Here is an 18843-nt window from a genome sequence, read left to right as displayed (position 1 = left end):
TCTTGCCTGTTCTCTTGCGCTGCGCAAGCGTGTCCAGCAGGGTAGTCTTGCCAGCTCCCGAGGCACCCATTAGGGCTGTCAGCTGCCGGGGCGGGCATACCCACTCACTTTGTGCAGCAACTGCTTGTCTTCACCATCGTGTGCGACTGTGTAGCTGACATCGGTAAAGGTAAAAGTGCTGTCCGAGGCACCTTCGGTTCTCATACCGTCAGTTTGGGAATCTTCGCAGACCGTCTGCGTAGCGGACGAGGAGCTCGCAGCCGACTTGGGCAAGCTCTCCTCATCACGTTGCTTGGACAACTTGAAGATACGGCTCTGCGATCCTCCAGATTCGCGGGTCATGACGGTGAGTCCAATGCTACCCAATACGGTGTAGAGGAACCAGAGAACGACGACGATACCGAAATTGCGCCATAGATGGTCGCGGGTGTAGCCAAAGTGATCTGCCAAATATACCGAACCGGCAACGGAATCGTGGGCTTTCAGACTGCCCGTTATACTGCAAGTCTGGTACTGGAGCTCGGTATATGAAGAGCCGTACGGGACCATTTCGCTTTCTGAGCACGTCAAATTGATGCCAGTAAACTCATTACCTATCAGTGCCTCAAGAGCATAGGGCGATGGCGATGCGCGACGTAGCCACGAACCCCACCGATGCTGTGTTGGCCGGGTAGGTCCGAACCCCGAGTAAAGCAGACCAACCGGGATGGCACTACCTGCCATCATTAGGGCCAACGAAATATTAGGAACCCAAGCTCCCAACATGCGGAACAAACTTTGTACAGCAGTATAGTGAGCGAACACAATGAGGACAAATATCCAGAATGAGGATGCCGTGCGTTGCAGGTCAATGCTGAAGTAGTAGAGGCACGAGAAAACGAGACACTGGAAGAAAGAAATAGGTATGTCTGCGATTGCTTGCGCAATCACAAATGCACTAGGGTGAAGGAAGCCGTACTGAGCTTGCTTCAGAAGAATGCTCCGAGATTTGACAGTCGAGACAACCTCGGTCAGAGCATTGAGATAGAAATATATAAGAGCAAAGAACAAGGCACTGCTCTTCTCATAAGACCCTGTCTCGTCCTTCGGAGCCATATAGTACGCCGGCCCATTTATCACAGCATTCAAGACGACAAAGGCCAGTATGGTCAAAAAGGTCCGCTTGTCGCCCCATAACAACTGGTAGTACCGGAAAATCGTGATCCAGATCTGCTTCGGGAGTGGATTAGGTGCAATCGCGAGCTTGGGTGCCCAGCGGGAGCGAATCTGCTGTACATTATCCCGGAATTCCTGTATTAACCGGCTGTTCTTACCAACCTGGATATGATACGCTTCTATCTCCTTCTGAAGCTTCAGATACTCGTGGCTCTCGCGGAATGCGGCAGCCAGTTGATCAGGATCGGTCGGAACGATGCCTGCAGCATCCTTTCGAATAAGGCGATCAGCAGGCGAGGTGACGGAAGTCAGGAAATTTGGGGTCGTCTGGCGATCACGGCATTCAAAGCCTAGTCGAATGAAGTATTCCTTGGCTCGGTCCGTCTTGCCGCAGAAGATGGTCCGCCCATCGTAAAGCACAGTAACCCAGTCAAAGCAATCGTAGATGGTCTCTGACACTTGGTACATGGTCACGATGTTGCTCATTCCGGTATCACGAGCAGTTGATGTGACAAATTGCACAAACTCCGTAGCCGATGAACCGTCTAAACCACGGGTAGGATTGTCCCATGCCGCTACCGCAGGGTTTGCCGACAAAGCCTCAATCAAGGTGACACGTTTGCGCTCGCCTCCAGAAACACCTCGAACAAAAGCATTTCCTACGATCGTGTCGGTGGTGTGTGATAGCCCAACAGTACTTAGCGAGGCATCAGCAATTTCGCGGGCGAACTCCGAGTCCGAGCGCGTTTCGTTTGCGGGCTTCCGCAGCCGGAGGGCAAACTCTATAGTGTTTTTGACTGTGAGAGTAGAGAAGTGGAAGTCTTCCTCACTTGCATAAAGTACTCGGACCGATATCGATGTGCCATCTCTTTGTTCGAAAGACCAGCATATGCCAATTGACCCTGTACTTCCAGAAATGACCCGTGACTGTTGGCCAAGGTCTTGAGCAGGGTTGTGCAGCCGGCGCCAGGTCGTCCCAGAACTAGCATCGATTCGCCAGAGAAGACCACTCCGTTAGCATCGCGAATGATCTGGGTAGTCGGCGTTTTTCTTTTCCCGGTCATTTGAGTTAGGACTGTCACGGGCCATTGAACTATCTTGTTGATCATGGCTGGAAGAGTCATGACACCAACAACTCCGGCGGCAACACCAACAACGGTGACATTTTTGAAGACGACGCCTAATGCGCGGCCGTCCTTGCGATATATAGGATCCCGGTTCATGTTTGGTCCCGTGTTATCTGCTCTCATTTGCACCCAGAGGTTAGCGACCATGCAGAGGGACCATTCCTTGTGCTGGCATTCAATCCGCGTGTCCGAAACTCTGTTTTTGACACTCAAATGCACCAGAGGGTATCGTATGATTGGGGAAGCATCGCTTCTTATGCCTCTTCCCCAGTTCTTTGGGCGCAGATGGATAGGTTGCTTTAGAGATAGTCGAGAGCGACGGTCAACAGGGGGTGAACCACTTTATAGATCTTCATATTCAAGGGCTGTAAGGCTTTGTAACATAGGTCTCGCATGCAATTCTTCAAATTGACGTGTAGCGTGAATGCTGTCCCGAATGCTTGCTAATGAATGGTCTCGGCGACGAATTCAAGGAGCCGTACGTGAAAGCCGTATACAATGCTACGACATCCGAGCATGCTCGGATGAATTTCTGCGCTGTCGTTGATGGGTCGTTGCCTGTGTCGATCAGGGAACCAGAAGAAATTTTTAGCCGCAAGATCGTTAAATTGCACAATAGGGGGGCAATATAGACGTAAAGAGCCCTAGTCTAGAAGTATATTCTGAGAAGCCCATGTTTATCTTACCAGATCCAGCCTGGATATTGGGGGATCCAGACTTCCGGGATGGCGACCAAGTCACAGCCTTTCCCAGCAGCCTCGACTCTCAGATCGCAGGTCTTCTGCACGGCAGCAGGCAGGCCAAAGTAGCAGCCTTCGGCCTGTACTACAGCAACGCGCACAGTTCCAGGTTTGGGTTTGGCAGCCATGGGGAAGGGGTTTTGCTCGTTGAAAGCCATCATCAATCTTCTGCCTCAGCAACGTGTGCTTTCTTGTCTACGCCGTCAGAGAAGAACACAGAGGAATGAAGTACGTATTAATATTGACTAGGGTGCCAGTCCCTATCGCGCTATCATAGATTGAGAACGGCTTGGTGCTGGTGAGTTGGGGTCTCCAATTTCCTTAGTAATTGATCCTAAGATTTCTTATCTCAACCTTCAGAATATTCGATCATCATCTTAATGGTGCTACACCTGGGTGTTTTCCGTTTCTAAAACTTTTGTTTCTCTTTATCTAATTGCAATCAGTGCAAGTTCATCGTCATTTGCTGGTCAATCACTTGGTTGGGGGCCCCAATGTAGGTTCGATTCGGTGTCTAGCCGGGGCTGTGGGGAGATAGACTAAGCTTAACCAAGTTTAACAACATAAGACAATCTTTACTCTCAGAGGTTCATAATCTGGTCAGAAGCCCTATCAGACTGTCGTTTCCAAAGCGGGAGCGGAAGGGCTGACGTATTAGCCCAGGCCATCTGCCATCACTGTTGCTTCTTGTTCTGGCTTGGGCGTGGGCAGCCACACGAATTGGGCATAATTATCTTTCGTCGAGTGTGGTACCGTAAGACGTGCCATTTGCATATGGCTCCACCAAGTTGGGGGATGTCCGAACATACACTGTCCTGCTGGGATTGCGGCGACTTGCGGCCCGCGTGCGGAGGGAGTGTGATTCGTGACGGCATAATGTGGTAAAAGCTTGCTGACGAATGCAAAGCCGACAACTAACTCCAATATTGGTTACTCTCTAGCAAATGATATGCAGGCCCCGTTGCTTCTCATTATAGTATTGACCCAGCCTCGCATACAGAAAACGTCTGAATGGTAGCCTTTGTCGACCAGCCGCGACATTCGATGTTCAGGAGATTACTCTTGATAACATCGATAACAGCTCTACGGCATCAAACAAGCATAATCTGTCTTGGTCAGTTATCAACCTTGGTCTTTGAGTTGTGACCATGGAGATGTTACAAGTCCGCAATCTAGGGGTTGGGCTAGTGTTTGGCATCTACGGTTCATTAAGACTTGAGGTGGATAGAAGTCCTGTGGTTGACTGGTACTCTTTGCGGGCTAAATGGCTATTTATCTTCTCTTGTTCACGTATTCGTGCGATGCCGTTCGAAAAGCTTCTCGCGTCCTACTAGTTGTCGCAATGTTCCATGCATCACAGCCCTTTTCAGAACCTCGTATTCTGTACTTGGGAATCCATGGACAGTGACGTTTTGCTGCTTGATTCTCCCACGAGAATTGTATAGTTTCCGCGCTCCTCCGTCCATGCTTGTCGGGCTTCGTCCCAAAAGCTCCTGGCATATTTGCGGGAGATCTCCATTGTTGCTCGCTTCATCTCACCAGCTCTGAGAAACTCCTTCGTGAAACTCTTGAGTCCTCACAGGTCGACAAACACTTGGTTGGTGATGGGAAATATAGACTTGCACGACTTGCGCGCCACCAACGGAGCCGATATTGGTCACATCGACAGAAACGGTGATCTTCTGTTCGTCCAATTTGACCTCAAGATTGGAAAACTCTAAGGAAATGTAGGACAAGCCATATCCGAAGGGGAACAGGACATCTTGCTTAATGCGCTCATACCATCTATATCCGACGTAGACATCTTCCCCGTAGAGGACTCGGTTATGCTCACTCCGATAATTTACGAAGGCTGGGTTATCCTCACAGCGACTGGGAAAGGTGAGTGGTACTCGCCCACTGGGATTGACTCTACCGAAGAGGACTATCATTGTTTCGACTATCCACAACATTTTCATCAATCAGACTACCCTGGCTGAAATCGACTAGAACTACCATCTGATCTTGATGGTCCTTATTCTGTCCTATTGGTCTGGTCTTGTGGTCTGCATATCCCGAAACGAGTGTTTTCTCGCTCGTAGAAATGGCGGGCAAATTCGCCGGTAACGAGGGTACCCTTGTAGCCAAAGGGGTTGAACCGGTAGCAGAGCACACGGACGCTGATGCGACAGCTTAGGAAAACTGATTATTGTCTTTCATACTGTCTACCTCACCTCTGAATCGGATAGAGTCGCGTCTGCCGACGAGACCTCTTCCGAGAAGCTGGGTTGATCAGCACTAATCTTTCCCTTTTGTCTCCCCGCCATCATTCGCTTATTTGATCGGCATGGCCGTCCCCACTTTACCAAACGTCAATGCTTTTCTCTACTATCTATAGTCTACTCTGCTTAACATCGCTATGGCCACCTGACGACTTAAACATTGTTATTTTGAAGGATATGTTGAGTCACGGAAATGCGGGAATCAAAGGGTTCAATCGGGTCAATTTGTGTAGATTACAGTGGCAGAGGAATAGCCAAAACAATGTTCCGTAATTGTATGCGGATAACTTCATTGGAACATGTCATCCCGCTGCGGGGTTTGTTACGAGCACGCAAGAATCGCTGCCTCTTGCGGGAGAGGCTTGGCCTTTTCTAAAGGCCTATAATATTCCTTCTCAACTCCATTTCTACGCTCTTGTTTCCATTTCACTGTCCATAAGTCTACAGACCTCCTCCAACGAATTCCGGGAATTCCTAATATAGTGCATCGATTTTACCTAAGGTTAATGTACCCATCCTTGACAATGATGAGAAATAACGGGACTGATCAATGTGCTCTCAGCACGTATCATGCGCTCACCTTGGCCTATCTCAGCCTCCGTGATGCTGCTACCACTGGTGGCAGCTGACTGGCAATTCAAATCGCGCCCTGATCTTGCACCGCCCAAGCTGAATATTACCATCCCTGCAGCCGCGGATGTGGAGAAGGGGTACCTCTTCGTTGCTCCTTTTGCTGGTATCGCAGATGGCCCCGGAGAAATGCACGGCCCTCGCCAGGCTTCTCCTTACATCTTTCGGGATGATGGTGAGCTAGTCTGGTCCGGATACTCTTACTACTCCATCTGGGCAACCAACTTTCAAAAAGCCCGATGGAACGGCAAGGATGTTCTATTCTGCTTCGAGGGTGACCATAATCCGGTTTATGGACATGGTCACGGCCATGTCACCTTCCTAGATCAGCACTATGAGACCATTCGTGAGCTGCGTGCCGGTAACCACAAAATTATGGACAAGCATGAGTTCCACGTCATCAATGAGGAGACGGCATTGATACAGATCTACCAACCCATGCCAATGGACCTCACTTCCTGGGGAGCCAGTGCGGAGCAACAGTGGATCGTGGATGCCATCATCCAGGGTAAGGAGTCCATTTACATAATAAGATAAAGCTAATGAGGGTAACAGAGCTTGATATTGCAACTGGTGATGTTCTGTTTGAGTGGTCCAGCTTGGATCATGTCCTTCCCGACGGTTAGTCTTCCTCCTTCACAGCACACACCTGCAACCAACTGAACTATATCAGAGGCAATCCTCCCCATCAACCCTGGCCAAGCAGGCGCTGGCTACAACTCTTCAGATGCATGGGACTACTTCCACATTAACTCCGTGGACAAAGACACTGACGGGAACTATCTCATCTCCGCCCGTGATGCCTGCGCCGTGCACAAAATCGACGGCAGCAGCGGTGAGATCATCTGGCGTCTGGGAGGAGTCAAGTCAGACTTCGAACTAGGCCCAAACGTCAACTTCTGCTTTCAACACCACGCTCGATTCGTTTCCAAAGACGGTGACTCCGAGATTATATCCCTATATGACAATTCCGCTCACGGCACCGAGAACGGTCGCGGCCACGAAGTTCACACCCACCCATTCTCACAAGGCAAGATCATCAAAGTAAATACTGCCACCTGGAAAGCATCCATCGTCCAAGCCTTCCAACCGCCCGATGGCCTATTGTCCAAGTCTCAAGGCGGCACCCAATTGCTACCTAACGGCAACGTCCTTGTGAACTGGGGCTCCGAGGGTGCATTGACCGAATTCCGCCCAGACGGCACTCCAATCCTACACGCTTACATGGACTCGGGCTCTCTGGGCGAAGGCGTCGAGAACTACCGTGCCTTCCGTTACAACTGGACCGGACTTCCTAATGAAACTCCGGCTATCGTATCTCTTCAGAACGACCAGGGTACGACCCTTTATGTCTCGTGGAACGGTGACACTGAGACAAAGGTCTGGCGCTTTTATAGCGTAGTTGATGAGTACGGCTCGCGCGAGTTCTTGGGCGATGCGAAGCGGACTGGCTTTGAGACTGCGCTGTCACTTCCAGGCCGTGTCATTCACGCAGTGTCTGCAGAGGCTATTGATGCCAGGGGAAGGGTTTTGACAGCTACTGCTGCTGTGAGAACTAAGGCCGAGGTGCTACCTCCGAAGGCAGCTTCGGTCGGAAAGCACGAGCATGGGGCAGTGCAGTCTCAGGTTCAAATGGGAGGTTCTAGCCACTGGGAGGAGTACATGATCTTGAAGCTGGATCGTTTCTCTCGGGGATGAGGATATGCCGTTCACTCCTTGAGGTTCTCCCTTGAAAGTCAAACGTCGTGCGGGTGGTGCCTGTTTGTTCAACCAATGGCACCTGTGGCAACTGTTGTTAGTGATAGTGTTGAAGGTGGTTGGTTACTTTTCAAAGTAGCCTAAGAGATAGAATATAACAGGTTGGTGACGATGAGTCTCAGTGTAGTCCATATACACTCCAATTTCCACCCTTATCAAATGCTACTGCCACTCTAATCTCAGCGCGACAATAGTTTTCCATATTAAGTCGCTTCTTACTCCTAAACCCCCTGACTAAAATCATACTCATTCCCAAAACCCCGATTCAGATACCGCTCCAATGCTTGCTCCTCCGACACCCAATCAACTGGAACCTGCAAGCTCGTCTCCCTCTCCACCGCGGGCCTCAGCTCCTCCGCAAGCTCCAATTTCATCCTATTCCGATACCACGGCGCGAAATGAACTACACAACAATCTTACTCAGCACCAGCCCACCACAACCAAGTAATCAAATCCAAAAGGGAAAAAATTTACTTACTCATAGCCAACATAACCCTCACATCTCCCGTCCGATTCCCCATGCCCGCATGCCAAAGCCTCAAATCTCGAATCACCAACGCCCCCTTCGGTACAACAGGCCGACAGGGCATCCTCACAGCGCGACGTTTCTCCACCTCCTGTACCTTGATCCGCCCACTAGCTCGATCAGTGCCATGCGCTCCCTCCTGCACATGCAGACCCGAGTCCACGTGTGTGCCGAGCCAGATTTCTGTGGATCCGTTTTCAGGAGTCATAGTAACCAAGGGGACGTTGATAACGTAGGCGAATGGATGCGATGGATGATCGAAATCCGCGTCGGTGTGTACGGGCTGCGAAGTGGGAGGACAGGTACTGGTTGGTGGCATGGCGGTGTTACCTGAGCAGAACGTCCATTTGGGACGGGGGCCTAGAGCTGTTGAGGTAATTTGAATGGCGAGGGGGTCTGTAGTGGTTACTACTTTAGCAGGAGCGAATGGGAATGCTCGCGGAGAATAATCACGTACTCAGGAAGATATCTTTGTGGAAATGTTCTCTTGTTGGGGGTGGATCTTGTTGGATATTCCCTGGGTTGTAATTGTAAGGGCTAATCTCTTTTCTGGCTTGCAGGATGTAGGCGTCTTGCATCATTTTTGTGTTTAGGTGGTCGAGGGGGTCGTGTGGAATGGCGTTCTCGATGATGACTAGGCCGTCGTGGAAGAGGGAGTAAATGGCGCGTTCGAGATTTTGTGGGGTGAGTTTGTTATTTTCTAGTTCGATCTTCGATGGTATTATGGTACGTGGATAGGATGATTGCTTGCGACGGTGGTAGTATTGCTTTAGTGGGGGTTGTATTGTCGGGGTGAGTCGTGATGTCCGACGGGCGAGACCAGGCGGGAATCTGTACATGATGCCGAGTTTATATATATCGCGGGGAGGCTTCAGTTATGCGTCTATGTAAAGGGACTCCACCTGACAGATATTACCTTCTAGTAGAGCTCGGGTATGAGAAAAGCGTCTTGTTGACCATGCCAACGACGGTAAGTTTGTGGGAATATCCCCGAGCCAACGAAGAAGGGCAGTTCAGGTGGCTCTCAATATACAAGACAAAGGGCAACAGGCGAGGCCGTGGTTAGGAGGGCTTATAGCAATGGATATATATATAGAGGTAGGATTATTGCCTAATATAGAGACTCGGTAGTATAAACTGACAACCTTTTGTGAAAGAAACATGATCAGGTTTAAGATGAGCGTGGATGTGCTCCCAGTCTGGAGAAGTTGATAGGTTACATTTGCATTTCCCCGCTTCTTTCTCCGCATCCCGAGGCACAGCAAGTGCTGGAATAGCGGCATTGCACGGACGGAAGTAAGACACTTCTAAAATGATGACGCGTTGATTCCCATAAAAAGCGTTGTATTCGGTTTTTCCCATCAGATAACCCGGACTGGGTTCTGATGCAGACGTATTTGAAACGAGAGCAAACGTTTAACCTTTATGTAACAAGACTCATCGTACTCTACCAATAAGATGGGCTTGTGGTTTAGGGGTATGACGCTCCATTCGCATTGGAGAGGTCCCGGGTTCGATTCCCGGCGAGTCCACTTTTTGCTTTCCGGTTTTTTCAAGAGCATTGAGCTTTTATCCGCTCAGATAAGTACGTAAATAACAGAACAATCATACACTTAAGTCCTCGATGGTCTAACGGTCATGATTTCCGCTTGTCAATCTCGCCTGGGAACAAGCGCGGGAGACCTGGGTTCGACTCCCAGTCGGGGAGATTTTTTGTTACTGCTTTTCTTTCATCTTCTTCTGGTACAATACAAGTCTTGCTGTCAACGAGCTCCTGGATTATGTGTCACTGGCCTGGTCTCTCTGTGTGGTCTGGCTTCATCAATAATGACCTGCCGAAACTCTTCCATTGCGAACAATAACTCAATCATCCAGAAATTGCACCGTTCAGGAAGAGTATTATATTTTTACTTTTTTTTATTCCTTCTATTTCTGTGCTCTGTGCATTACCGAGACCCCTTCAATATGAGACAAATAGCGTACAACTTTCTCCGCTACTATCATAGTACAAAGAGCGATCAGAATTATCTAATAGAAAACTTAGTTGATCAGGTTGTCTGTCATACCTGAATTTTGATCTATTTATGGGATCAACGCCCGTTCCAGTAGCAAAAATATCGTTATAAGACAAAGGTGCTTCCTGTATAGCACACCGTGGGTGGCCGACCGAGCGGGAACTTAATATGTACTAATGCCACCTTGGTGTTGACTCGTCCGTTGAGCATCATTCTATACGATCACATACTCTGGCGTCAAACAGACCCAAACGAGCAGTGAATGCTCGAAAGCCCCTGTGAACTGAATACAAATTATTTGCAGCTAGACCATGCTTATTCTATACAACAACTACAGTACAGGTTCCCATGAATTTGAAACTTCAATAGAATTACCAGTGTCAATGTGAATAGCGCACTCATGAGAAATACGACAGAGAGAGAGAGAGAGAGAGAGAGAGAGAGAGAGAGAGAGAGAGAGAGCTTGTGTGTGTAAAAGAAGGCCCGAAATAGATGAAATCCCCGAGACTTGACACAAAGGAGATGCAAGTCACAAACTTTCTCTTTCAAAAGCAAAAACACAGCAGAAATGTGGGAATAATGGAATCAACAAATAACAACAACAGCTTCAAAAGATAAAAGAGACATAGCGGATGAAAGTTGCCATGTCAGTTGACCTCGCTCCGAAAATGTTCACTTCCAAGAAACTTTCCTCGTGCCACCCCATGCAGCAAAGCGATCACAGAGGGTCTTTGCGATCAGGCCCTAGAAACGATCGATTTCTACCTTCCCAAAGTCGTGGCCATGGGAGGAAGTTGCCCTGACGTGGATCTTACTTCTTTCAAGAGTAAGGCGGAGCTTCACATCAATGGTGTCTCCACTTCTTGTACCTCCCGAACTTAATGCGTCAACGAAGTTGCAGAATACATGGCCAATATTCCGGACATCTGGTTTTCGATCAGGGTTTATTTCATACAGGTCACAAAGAATGGGTCACAAAGATGAGAAAATGAAAGTTCTTCGAACCGTATATCGCATTTTTTTGTCCGCCCACAGGCCTCGGTACTGCATCGTACATGTTGATAACTGCGAAAGGGAAATCTTGAAACACCCGGCAGGTAAATGTGGCGGTTCGCAATTCGCCAATTGAGCACCGGTCCCCCTTGAGGAGAGAAACTTCACTATCAGAGCATGTTTGCATAGCTGGGTACTTTCAATGAACTCACTACTTTGAAAACCCAAGAGACGGGAGGCCCCTGAGGCGCTCGAGGTTCTTGGTTATCGATGTCCATGGCACCAACTGGAGGGCCAGAGGACTCAACACCGTAATGACGGTCGAGCTCTTCAACTGAAAGAAGGTTCCTGTGCGCCCAGCGGGCAGCGCCTTCAGCTACAGCAGTCTCTCTAACTCATGGATCCATTGTTAGACAATGTCAAGTAAGAAGGTAAGGGCAGTCTTACGGCGTTTGGTGTCGGTAGACCGTTATCTGCGAGTTCGCGAAAAGCCTCTGAATGGCGTTATAAAGATAGACGGAGTATGCCGCCGCGCCGGATACGTAAACGTGCTGTGTGTTTGTCAGTGCCTGAATCGATAAATGTGTGAAAATATGTCAGTGAGATAATCAGTACTCCATACCTTGATTACTGGGCGTCCAATCAAGTCACGTGCTCGATTAATCTGCGCTGTCAGAACATCGCAGATTGTCACTATGAGAGGATACTGAAGATCAAGCATATCGACACTGTTGCTATTCGATTAGATTTATTCCCCACAAAAAGCCGACAGAGGAGAGGTAGGCGGGGAAGGGGGAGGGGGGAAGCAGCAGACTTTGTGAAGTCGAACTTGCGAAAACCTGTCGATATAGGATACTGTATATCGTCAATATCTTGACCGATGGTGCCTTCGAAGTCACGTTTGGCTGACTCAAAATCGCTCATTAAACGACCAGTTGGGGAAAAGACCGAGCGCCTCAACTTCTTCGACTTCAACTTTCCAAACGCGACAGCGTAAAATTCCCGGTCTATCATAGTGCTACCCCCCGAAGGATCTACTCGACTTCAGGGTGCGTTCGTAAATGTGGCGATCCTGACGGGGGAGACTTACCTGTGTAGTTGCTTACAGTTCTGTAGTCCCCGATCTCTTTCTGGTGGATGAAGTAGGTGCCAATATCCTGTATGTGGTAAGCCAGACCCTCAAAGGGTGATAGAGAGCTGGATATATCCTTACAAGCGTTCCACCTCCACAGTCACAGACAACGACTCCATCTCCCGCCTAATACTAAAGTCAACATTCACAATACCTTCAAGATGTGGAAACAAAACAGCAGCGTAAGAGACACACCTGAATGGGAATCAATGGATCACATAACATTGTTGTTAGTGCTGCTTCTGGCTCAGAGAGGACGAGAGGGTCGTCTCCAGCAATTCCGCGAAAACCTGCTGCCCGGGCGGCTTTCTTCATGGAGCTTATAGCTACTTCCGACCATGTCGCCGGTACAGTCAAAATGTATGCAAATGGCAATATCCCAAGGTCTTTGTCATTGCATTTTCTCTTAATGTGAGTTTCCGAATATTTCCTGAGGCGGTCCAGGAAGTCCTCAATGATACTGGTAGGGTCCCTGCCTCCAGGCCGGTGGAAAATTCCCACGGAATCTTTCCATTGCTTGTTGTCATCGGCGATGATCTTTTCCGTTACTTCAGGTTCTAAGAGTAGCTTAACCCAGGAAGAAGTTACATGATCTTCGGTAATCATGTATCCCCATGCCGCGTTTTGGAGGGTTCGCTTCCTGAAACTGTAGGCGATGCGGGTCGGGACACGCGTCGAACGAGTCTGCGTTCCGGGCCAAGTGTCGATAAACTTCACATTCGTAGAGTCGGGATGAATCCATGCAACACCTGCTCCGACTGATCAATGTCTATGCCCGAGCCTTGCTCGACCAGCTTGGGGTTCCAAAAGTCTTACTCGTATGAGTAGTTCCGCAATCCACGGACACAGCGATCTTCCGAGTACGTTCCATGGTCATTATGGCGTTATTCGGGAGACCAGTTCGGCTAAGATTATGTTGGTTTGGACACAAAGATATAGGGTAGATAGGAAACAAAAAAAAAGCGCAATTTAGACAAGGGAAAAGTATTGAAAGTGGTTCTTGAGATGGACATAGGCAGCCACGAACTAGGTAAATTGGACGTAAGTTATATTGCTTGTCCAAATCTGAGGAGATCTAGATCCAGCTGACGCCCTTCATGAGTGAGACAGAAGAGTAAGTGTAAATTTGCCCAAGCAAGTGGCATGCGCCCAGATGACGGGCCTGGACCTCTGTGATTCTATCACCTGACAAATTGAGAGAAAAGGCTGGGTGGATACGGTTGCCACCATTCCCCTTGACGATGGCTTTTAACGCTTCCCGCGATTCCAAAGTTCAAAGGCGAGACCCTTGTCCCTGGCCTTTTCTTCTTTCGTCCTTTTGTATTGGTAGTTTCCATTATTTATTGCCTCATGCTTTGGGCAATACCGCCTGTCTTATGACTATTCAGGAACCGCATTATAGAAGTCTTAAAAAGGCCAGCCGATGCTCAAAGAATCTGACTTATAACCATCGTATATAAACTCTGAGAGAATCTTAATCTTGTCACACAGTGTTTTCCCCGTGATTAGTATCAAAACTGCCATTTGGATAGACAGGCAACACCGTCTAGTGAGCAAAACTACAGTGGGCTTCAAGATGGGAAAAAGAAAGGCAAAGAACACTAGCGAATCTTCACAGGTAAGAAACGAGCGTTAATGCATTCTTCACTCATTCTCCTCCAACCGTCCAGGCTCTTCTGCACGTTGTGGACACTGGCTATCCCACAGTGGGCCTTGTGTTGCGGGGCTCTAATGCCGTCAGACCTTGCGGGACCACATGAACGAAGCTTGGTTCCATGAAGGATGTGGAGCTTCCGAAAAATGCTAATGAATTTTGTGGACTGTATAGAAAAGGCGCTCTCCTAGGTTTTTAGAGAAACAAGAAGCGACCGAATTGAAGGGGAGGAAGCCCAGGGTCCATCAAAGTACCGAATCCAAGTCGGCTTTTGAGCCTAAGACACCACCTGAGGTTCAAAGATCGACAGAGGATAAGGTTAACACCAGCTCTGCTTCGGAACCTCCAGTGTCACCAGAAATCCAGACATCAATGAAAGCCAAAATCGACGCTAGCTCAGCTTCTGAACCTACAGTGTCAGCAAATGTTGAAGAATCTACAGAGGTTCAACAGCATGAGGTGCCTGTTGATGAACACGGGTTACCAGAGTTACCAGAAGAAAGACGCCCAGGTAAATCCATTGTTTGGACACGCCCGAGGTCTTTGAGCTATAGGGGTGAATGGAATGAAGGCTGTACAAAGAACCTGTTCCACGACTTCAGCCGGCGTGTCTCAACGTGGGTGAATAAATACTGCTACAGGAGAGCAAAGCTCAGGGATAGGTTGTCTGCCGGCGATTTACAGTTAATTCTGGACAGCCTTGGGAACTTTTGCTTGGACAAAGATTGGAAGTCGATTGAGGCGAGACTTGACGAACTTGGCTATAATAACTTCTGGTATTTTCTTCCAGGTACGGTGTTAATGAAGCACCTCTTTGAAGATGTTATCAGTAATCCATTTGTCTACGTTGAGGGCAGTCAGGAGGGCACAGATAGCCAGTCAAGCATGGATCCACCAGCCTTTGGGAAGGAATTGTGGGGACTTTGGAAGAGGCTAATCAAAGGTATGTCTGCAAATCATTTAGCTTGTCCTGGGGGGTGTACAAGTATCTGGTAGACTAAATTTCTTGTCCATACCGCAGTTGACCCGATCAGAGCATCTGACTGGCGGAGAACGACAACCCAGCTCCTAAATCAGGTCCACCCCGAACATACGAGGGACTACAGGGTTGCACATCAAACCGGCAAGGCCCAGGAGCTGCTCGCAAATCGACTTGCGACCAGCATGCTCAAGGAGTGCCAAGCCTTGCAGGTAGTATTGAAGAAAATGACCGACTCGAATCAAGTTACAAACCGATACGAAGGGCTTGTCGACATTTATCGGTCCGCAATTGACATATCTATTTATCTGGGAACAATTGAAACCGAATTTGAGTTCGAACTTGATGTCAGGCGGTGTGGGCCCTTCTTGCATCGCAAAACGAGAGTCCGGAAACGAGGGTGTTCCGATGAAATCCAACCTGACGAATGGCCTATTCCAATACTACTGCACTTTCCTCTTGTCTCAAGTCGCCACTTGATAACTTCGGACGTTATGGATACGTTGCAGCAACGCCGAGAACATTTCGAATACGACCATAGGGACGACGGGGAAGAAGAATTACGAAAGCAACTGGACAAAGAGATCCCCCAGGTTGAGGAGGGCGACACCATTCTTGATTCAGCGATCTCTTTCGCCGATATTGTTTACTCCAAAGACGGACCTCAGGCCTGCTCATGCGGTGGTCGCTTTGTCTGTCAGGGCGGATGTAAAGGCGACATTGATGGTGATGATGATGATGATGATGATGATGAAAACAGCGATTCAAACTCCAAAGTGGACGATTGAACCAAGGACAAAACTCTATCTAGATTGGATATTTTACCTTACCTTTTCTGTTTTTCTTCTCTTCATTTTGTTCCTTCGGTTCTCCCTGTTTCTTCCCCCCCCTTTTTTCCTCTGCTTATCACTGGAATATTGTCGTCTGAAAATTGCCATACTACGCATATATTACAACATGTTACCTAACTTTACTTTCTAAGTTCACTAAATGTACGACAATTACATCGGTCGGTCTAGTTAGGAGTGGAAAGAGAGTGCTTCTTCTGAGATCATCCAAGAGCGCTCGTTCCCCTCTCTTTAGTGGCCTTTTTACAATTTTCCTTCGTATACCCTTGTTTAATTGTTCAAGCATCAATCATGTATTTATAGTTCGGCTGCGTTTTGCTATGATTTGTTTTTCCTTTCATCTTTCATCTCGTCGACTCATATGTTTCCCGTTCGGAAAGCCATACCCGACCGTGTGATCCTCTGCTACTCTTTCCATCATCGGGTCAGAGTCCTGAACGTAGCTTAGAGACAAAGTACGAACTTCAATTTTGGATAGATGAGATTACGAACATGGGAGTTGGCCTATCCGACGGCAAACTCGGTTATGTAAAGTTGAATACCGTCCATGACGATGCAACATTAGGGAAAGCAGAGGGAGAAAGAAAAAAGAGAAGAAGAAAAGAAAAACATCCGCACGAAAACCGTCATCATCAGTCCGACCGTACCACCCGCTTGAATGTCTCCAGTGTATGATCCCAAACCTTACCAGGGAAACTCCGGGCTCGATAATCAGCCATCAGTTTCTCGCGAGTTGCATTGCTCCCATCGTATTTGAGAATATAGGAGCCCCCTCCAATTTTACCAGTTGATGCAGATGCTGTGTCCACCCCCTTGACTAAGGGAACCCCCAGATGTGATGGATCTTTGGGCGTGGCGGGAGGATAAGCTGCCGACGTCGAGAGAAACAGATTACGCTCGCCACTCTCCTCCGGCGTGATGGAAATTGGACGAGAAAGAAAGCTTATGATAGCCCCGCCAAAGTTCCCAAAGGAGGCGTTCATCAAAGGAGTCCGTACAATTCCCGGAAAGACGTGTAGAAAGCTTACGGTCGGATGGGCGGAGGCTAGATGCTCTATTGCTAAGGAGTTTAATGTGGCGGCGTATGTGTTCGATTTCGAAAAGCTCCATGACTTCTTCAGGTCGAAATTGTCTTCTTCGATGGTGCCTTCTTGGCCGCCTGCTAGGATGGATACGACCCTGGCTGGACCGGGGGAGGCACTGAGCAGAGGCATCAGGTTCTGCACGAAGCGCATCCGGGAGTAGTAACGAAGGGCATGGTTGTCGTCTAGTCCTTCATCGGTTTCTGTGTATGGGTCCCCGCTGTCAGCACTAGTAGGGTATAGGGGTGTTGGGGTTGACAGGGTAGCGTTTGTAGCCGTCCCGACTGACCAGGATAAGGTTGTTTCTGCTACTTACCGTTTTTTGAAAGAGAGAGGTGGCCGGTAGACATGAAGAGGAGATCAATTTGCTTTTCCTTGTCGGTGATTTCCGCACAGGCTTTGTCAACACTGCGCAGAAGTGAGACATCCGATTGAATGAAGTGAAATGATCCGTTTGGATTGGAAGCCCGGAGCTCCTCTATGACTCTGGAACCGGATGCGGGATTCCGGCCAACCAAGTGGATGGTTGGTTGTTTCACAGCGAGCGCCATCTGCTTAGCTGTCGCCTCTCCTATGCCACTGGTGCCTCCAACGAAGACGGCGACCATCTTTTGGCGTTGAGCGCCCAGGGCCGTGTTGGACTGACGAACCTGGCTGAGAGTGGGCATGATGAATGGTTGAGAAGAATAGTATGATACTATAGTCAACAACTGGGAACGAGGGGAGATACTTCTTCCCACTACGCTTTATAACTGCCTGGCCGCTTGGTGCTGATAATGAGATGTCGTTGTTTTGGGAGTTGTGCTGACGCATGACGCGCACCTGACTCACTCGGGTCGGGTACCCTTCCTTATTGGGCCTGCTTACGCTGACGTCAAGCAAAAGGGTTAATCAATTAGCTAGATGCTTACTTCGTTATTGTGGCTGCGATCCGGGGAAAATCGGGTGGAAGAGAACACCTGCTTGACTTATCATCCTGAAGACGCCATTGAACTCTAGGGGACGGGAACGGGGTCTCACGTTCGAGCAGACAAGGATTGAAGCTATTTGCGGGTGACGGGACCAGGGCAAACGGATTCCAACCAATGTCGAAATAATTCACGGACCAAAACAAACGACTCCCGATAATGACAACTGACACCAAATGCAGCAAGTGAGAACTAGCGGCCGTAATATTCTCCGTGCAGTTGGTACGGTCTAGCGATCTTCAGGCCGGATCCACATCCCATCCGCAGCGGATGTACCGGGACCAGGCATTTCGACTTCTGGATCGTGGTTAGGTTCTGTCAGGGGGTACTCCATAGTGGAGCAAGGTCGGCAATCGCCCATGAGCTCGTGGGAGCTATAGGCATAGATCACGAGGGAGCTATCTGCTGAACTGGTGGAAGCAATGACTTTTCCAATTAGCCGTGGAGGCGTCTTACAGTTTACCGACTATGCGTACCAGTACTGCTGATCTTTAGAGTTTTCATCGGCTGGAGCATTTGGCATCCAACTTAATCCAAAAGGGGTTGTAATTGGGTCGGTTCGGACCCAGCCTAGCCCATCTACTCGTGTTGCCGCAAGGCTATCATGGTCCTTCGTGAGCAGTCATCGCGCGTCGTCCGGATGTCGACACGGCCTGTTTTCCAGGTCGGAAAGTTCGTCGACAGGTCTAGCAGCCAGATGTAGAGACGAGCACGTAACGCCTCCCATACTAAATTGGTGTTTTGTGACCCTGAGCAGTCACCCCAAGCCTCATTAACCACGAGCTGGATGAGTTTGATGTAGCGAAGGTCGCCCGTATGTGATATTGTATAACGCACTTTATGTAAGTGTATATTTTCGATTACGTGGAGGAAATTACGTGACTCATTCTCATTCTAGTACGGTGAAATCTTGGAGAGGGTCAAAAGTGTGTCTTCAACTCCCAAGTACAGTGAAGTACTATTCCTCAGGGCTCA

The 18843-nt window shown here is 48.8% G+C and overlaps 8 protein-coding genes and 2 non-coding genes across 10 annotated transcripts; 4 read left to right on the top strand and 6 right to left on the bottom strand.

The window, feature by feature from the left end:
* Window positions 1-78: 78 nt before the first annotated feature.
* BO83DRAFT_426228 (uncharacterized protein) lies at window positions 79-2378 on the bottom strand (the record flags this gene model as incomplete). Its single annotated transcript, XM_025535270.1, has 2 exons — window positions 79-1937; window positions 2039-2378. The coding sequence occupies 2 exons, from the start codon at window positions 2376-2378 to the stop codon at window positions 79-81; spliced, it is 2199 nt and encodes a 732-aa protein (XP_025389508.1).
* A 347-nt stretch (window positions 2379-2725) lies between these two features.
* BO83DRAFT_426227 (uncharacterized protein) lies at window positions 2726-3150 on the bottom strand (the record flags this gene model as incomplete). The annotated part of the gene is made up of 2 exons (XM_025535269.1): window positions 2726-2840; window positions 2969-3150. The coding sequence occupies 2 exons, from the start codon at window positions 3148-3150 to the stop codon at window positions 2726-2728; spliced, it is 297 nt and encodes a 98-aa protein (XP_025389507.1).
* Window positions 3151-4388: 1238 nt separating this feature from the next.
* On the bottom strand, window positions 4389-5202 carry BO83DRAFT_407571 (uncharacterized protein; the record flags this gene model as incomplete). Its single annotated transcript, XM_025533976.1, has 2 exons — window positions 4662-5202; window positions 4389-4597 (listed from the first exon to the last, which is right to left on the bottom strand). Exons 1-2 carry the CDS (start codon window positions 4978-4980, stop codon window positions 4389-4391), a joined length of 528 nt encoding a protein of 175 aa, XP_025389506.1. The 5' UTR covers window positions 4981-5202.
* Window positions 5203-5700: 498 nt separating this feature from the next.
* On the top strand, window positions 5701-7799 carry BO83DRAFT_416504 (arylsulfotransferase family protein). The gene is made up of 3 exons (XM_025534704.1): window positions 5701-6421; window positions 6469-6534; window positions 6587-7799. Exons 1-3 carry the CDS (start codon window positions 5854-5856, stop codon window positions 7609-7611), a joined length of 1659 nt encoding a protein of 552 aa, XP_025389505.1. The 5' UTR covers window positions 5701-5853; the 3' UTR covers window positions 7612-7799.
* BO83DRAFT_436686 (uncharacterized protein) lies at window positions 7781-9366 on the bottom strand. Its single transcript, XM_025535978.1, has 3 exons — window positions 8655-9366; window positions 8150-8593; window positions 7781-8074 (listed from the first exon to the last, which is right to left on the bottom strand). The coding sequence occupies exons 1-3, from the start codon at window positions 9034-9036 to the stop codon at window positions 7893-7895; spliced, it is 1008 nt and encodes a 335-aa protein (XP_025389504.1). The 5' UTR covers window positions 9037-9366; the 3' UTR covers window positions 7781-7892.
* Window positions 9367-9657: 291 nt separating this feature from the next.
* Window positions 9658-9729, top strand: BO83DRAFT_t126. The gene has a single exon. It is a non-coding gene; the product is annotated as a tRNA-Ala (tRNA).
* Window positions 9730-9815: 86 nt separating this feature from the next.
* On the top strand, window positions 9816-9905 carry BO83DRAFT_t127. The gene has a single exon. It is a non-coding gene; the product is annotated as a tRNA-Asp (tRNA).
* A 1185-nt stretch (window positions 9906-11090) lies between these two features.
* On the bottom strand, window positions 11091-13288 carry BO83DRAFT_436685 (Hsp70 family protein; the record flags this gene model as incomplete). The annotated part of the gene is made up of 9 exons (XM_025535977.1): window positions 13154-13288; window positions 12533-13086; window positions 12419-12463; window positions 12296-12362; window positions 12020-12239; window positions 11828-11933; window positions 11653-11756; window positions 11418-11595; window positions 11091-11138 (listed from the first exon to the last, which is right to left on the bottom strand). Exons 1-9 carry the CDS (start codon window positions 13212-13214, stop codon window positions 11091-11093), a joined length of 1383 nt encoding a protein of 460 aa, XP_025389503.1. The 5' UTR covers window positions 13215-13288.
* Window positions 13289-13913: 625 nt separating this feature from the next.
* BO83DRAFT_463796 (uncharacterized protein) lies at window positions 13914-16019 on the top strand (the record flags this gene model as incomplete). The annotated part of the gene is made up of 3 exons (XM_025537367.1): window positions 13914-13955; window positions 14166-14934; window positions 15013-16019. 3 exons carry the CDS (start codon window positions 13914-13916, stop codon window positions 15756-15758), a joined length of 1557 nt encoding a protein of 518 aa, XP_025389502.1. The 3' UTR covers window positions 15759-16019.
* Window positions 16020-16450: 431 nt separating this feature from the next.
* Window positions 16451-17590, bottom strand: BO83DRAFT_359057 (short-chain dehydrogenases/reductase; the record flags this gene model as incomplete). The annotated part of the gene is made up of 2 exons (XM_025529343.1): window positions 17217-17590; window positions 16451-17103 (listed from the first exon to the last, which is right to left on the bottom strand). The coding sequence occupies exons 1-2, from the start codon at window positions 17566-17568 to the stop codon at window positions 16451-16453; spliced, it is 1005 nt and encodes a 334-aa protein (XP_025389501.1). The 5' UTR covers window positions 17569-17590.
* Between the last annotated feature and the right edge of the window lie 1253 nt (window positions 17591-18843).

This window comes from Aspergillus eucalypticola (genome assembly GCF_003184535.1).
Source record: "Aspergillus eucalypticola CBS 122712 chromosome Unknown BO83scaffold_9, whole genome shotgun sequence".
NCBI lineage: Eukaryota > Fungi > Ascomycota > Eurotiomycetes > Eurotiales > Aspergillaceae > Aspergillus > Aspergillus eucalypticola.
This window is presented reverse-complemented; position numbering and strand designations above follow the sequence as displayed.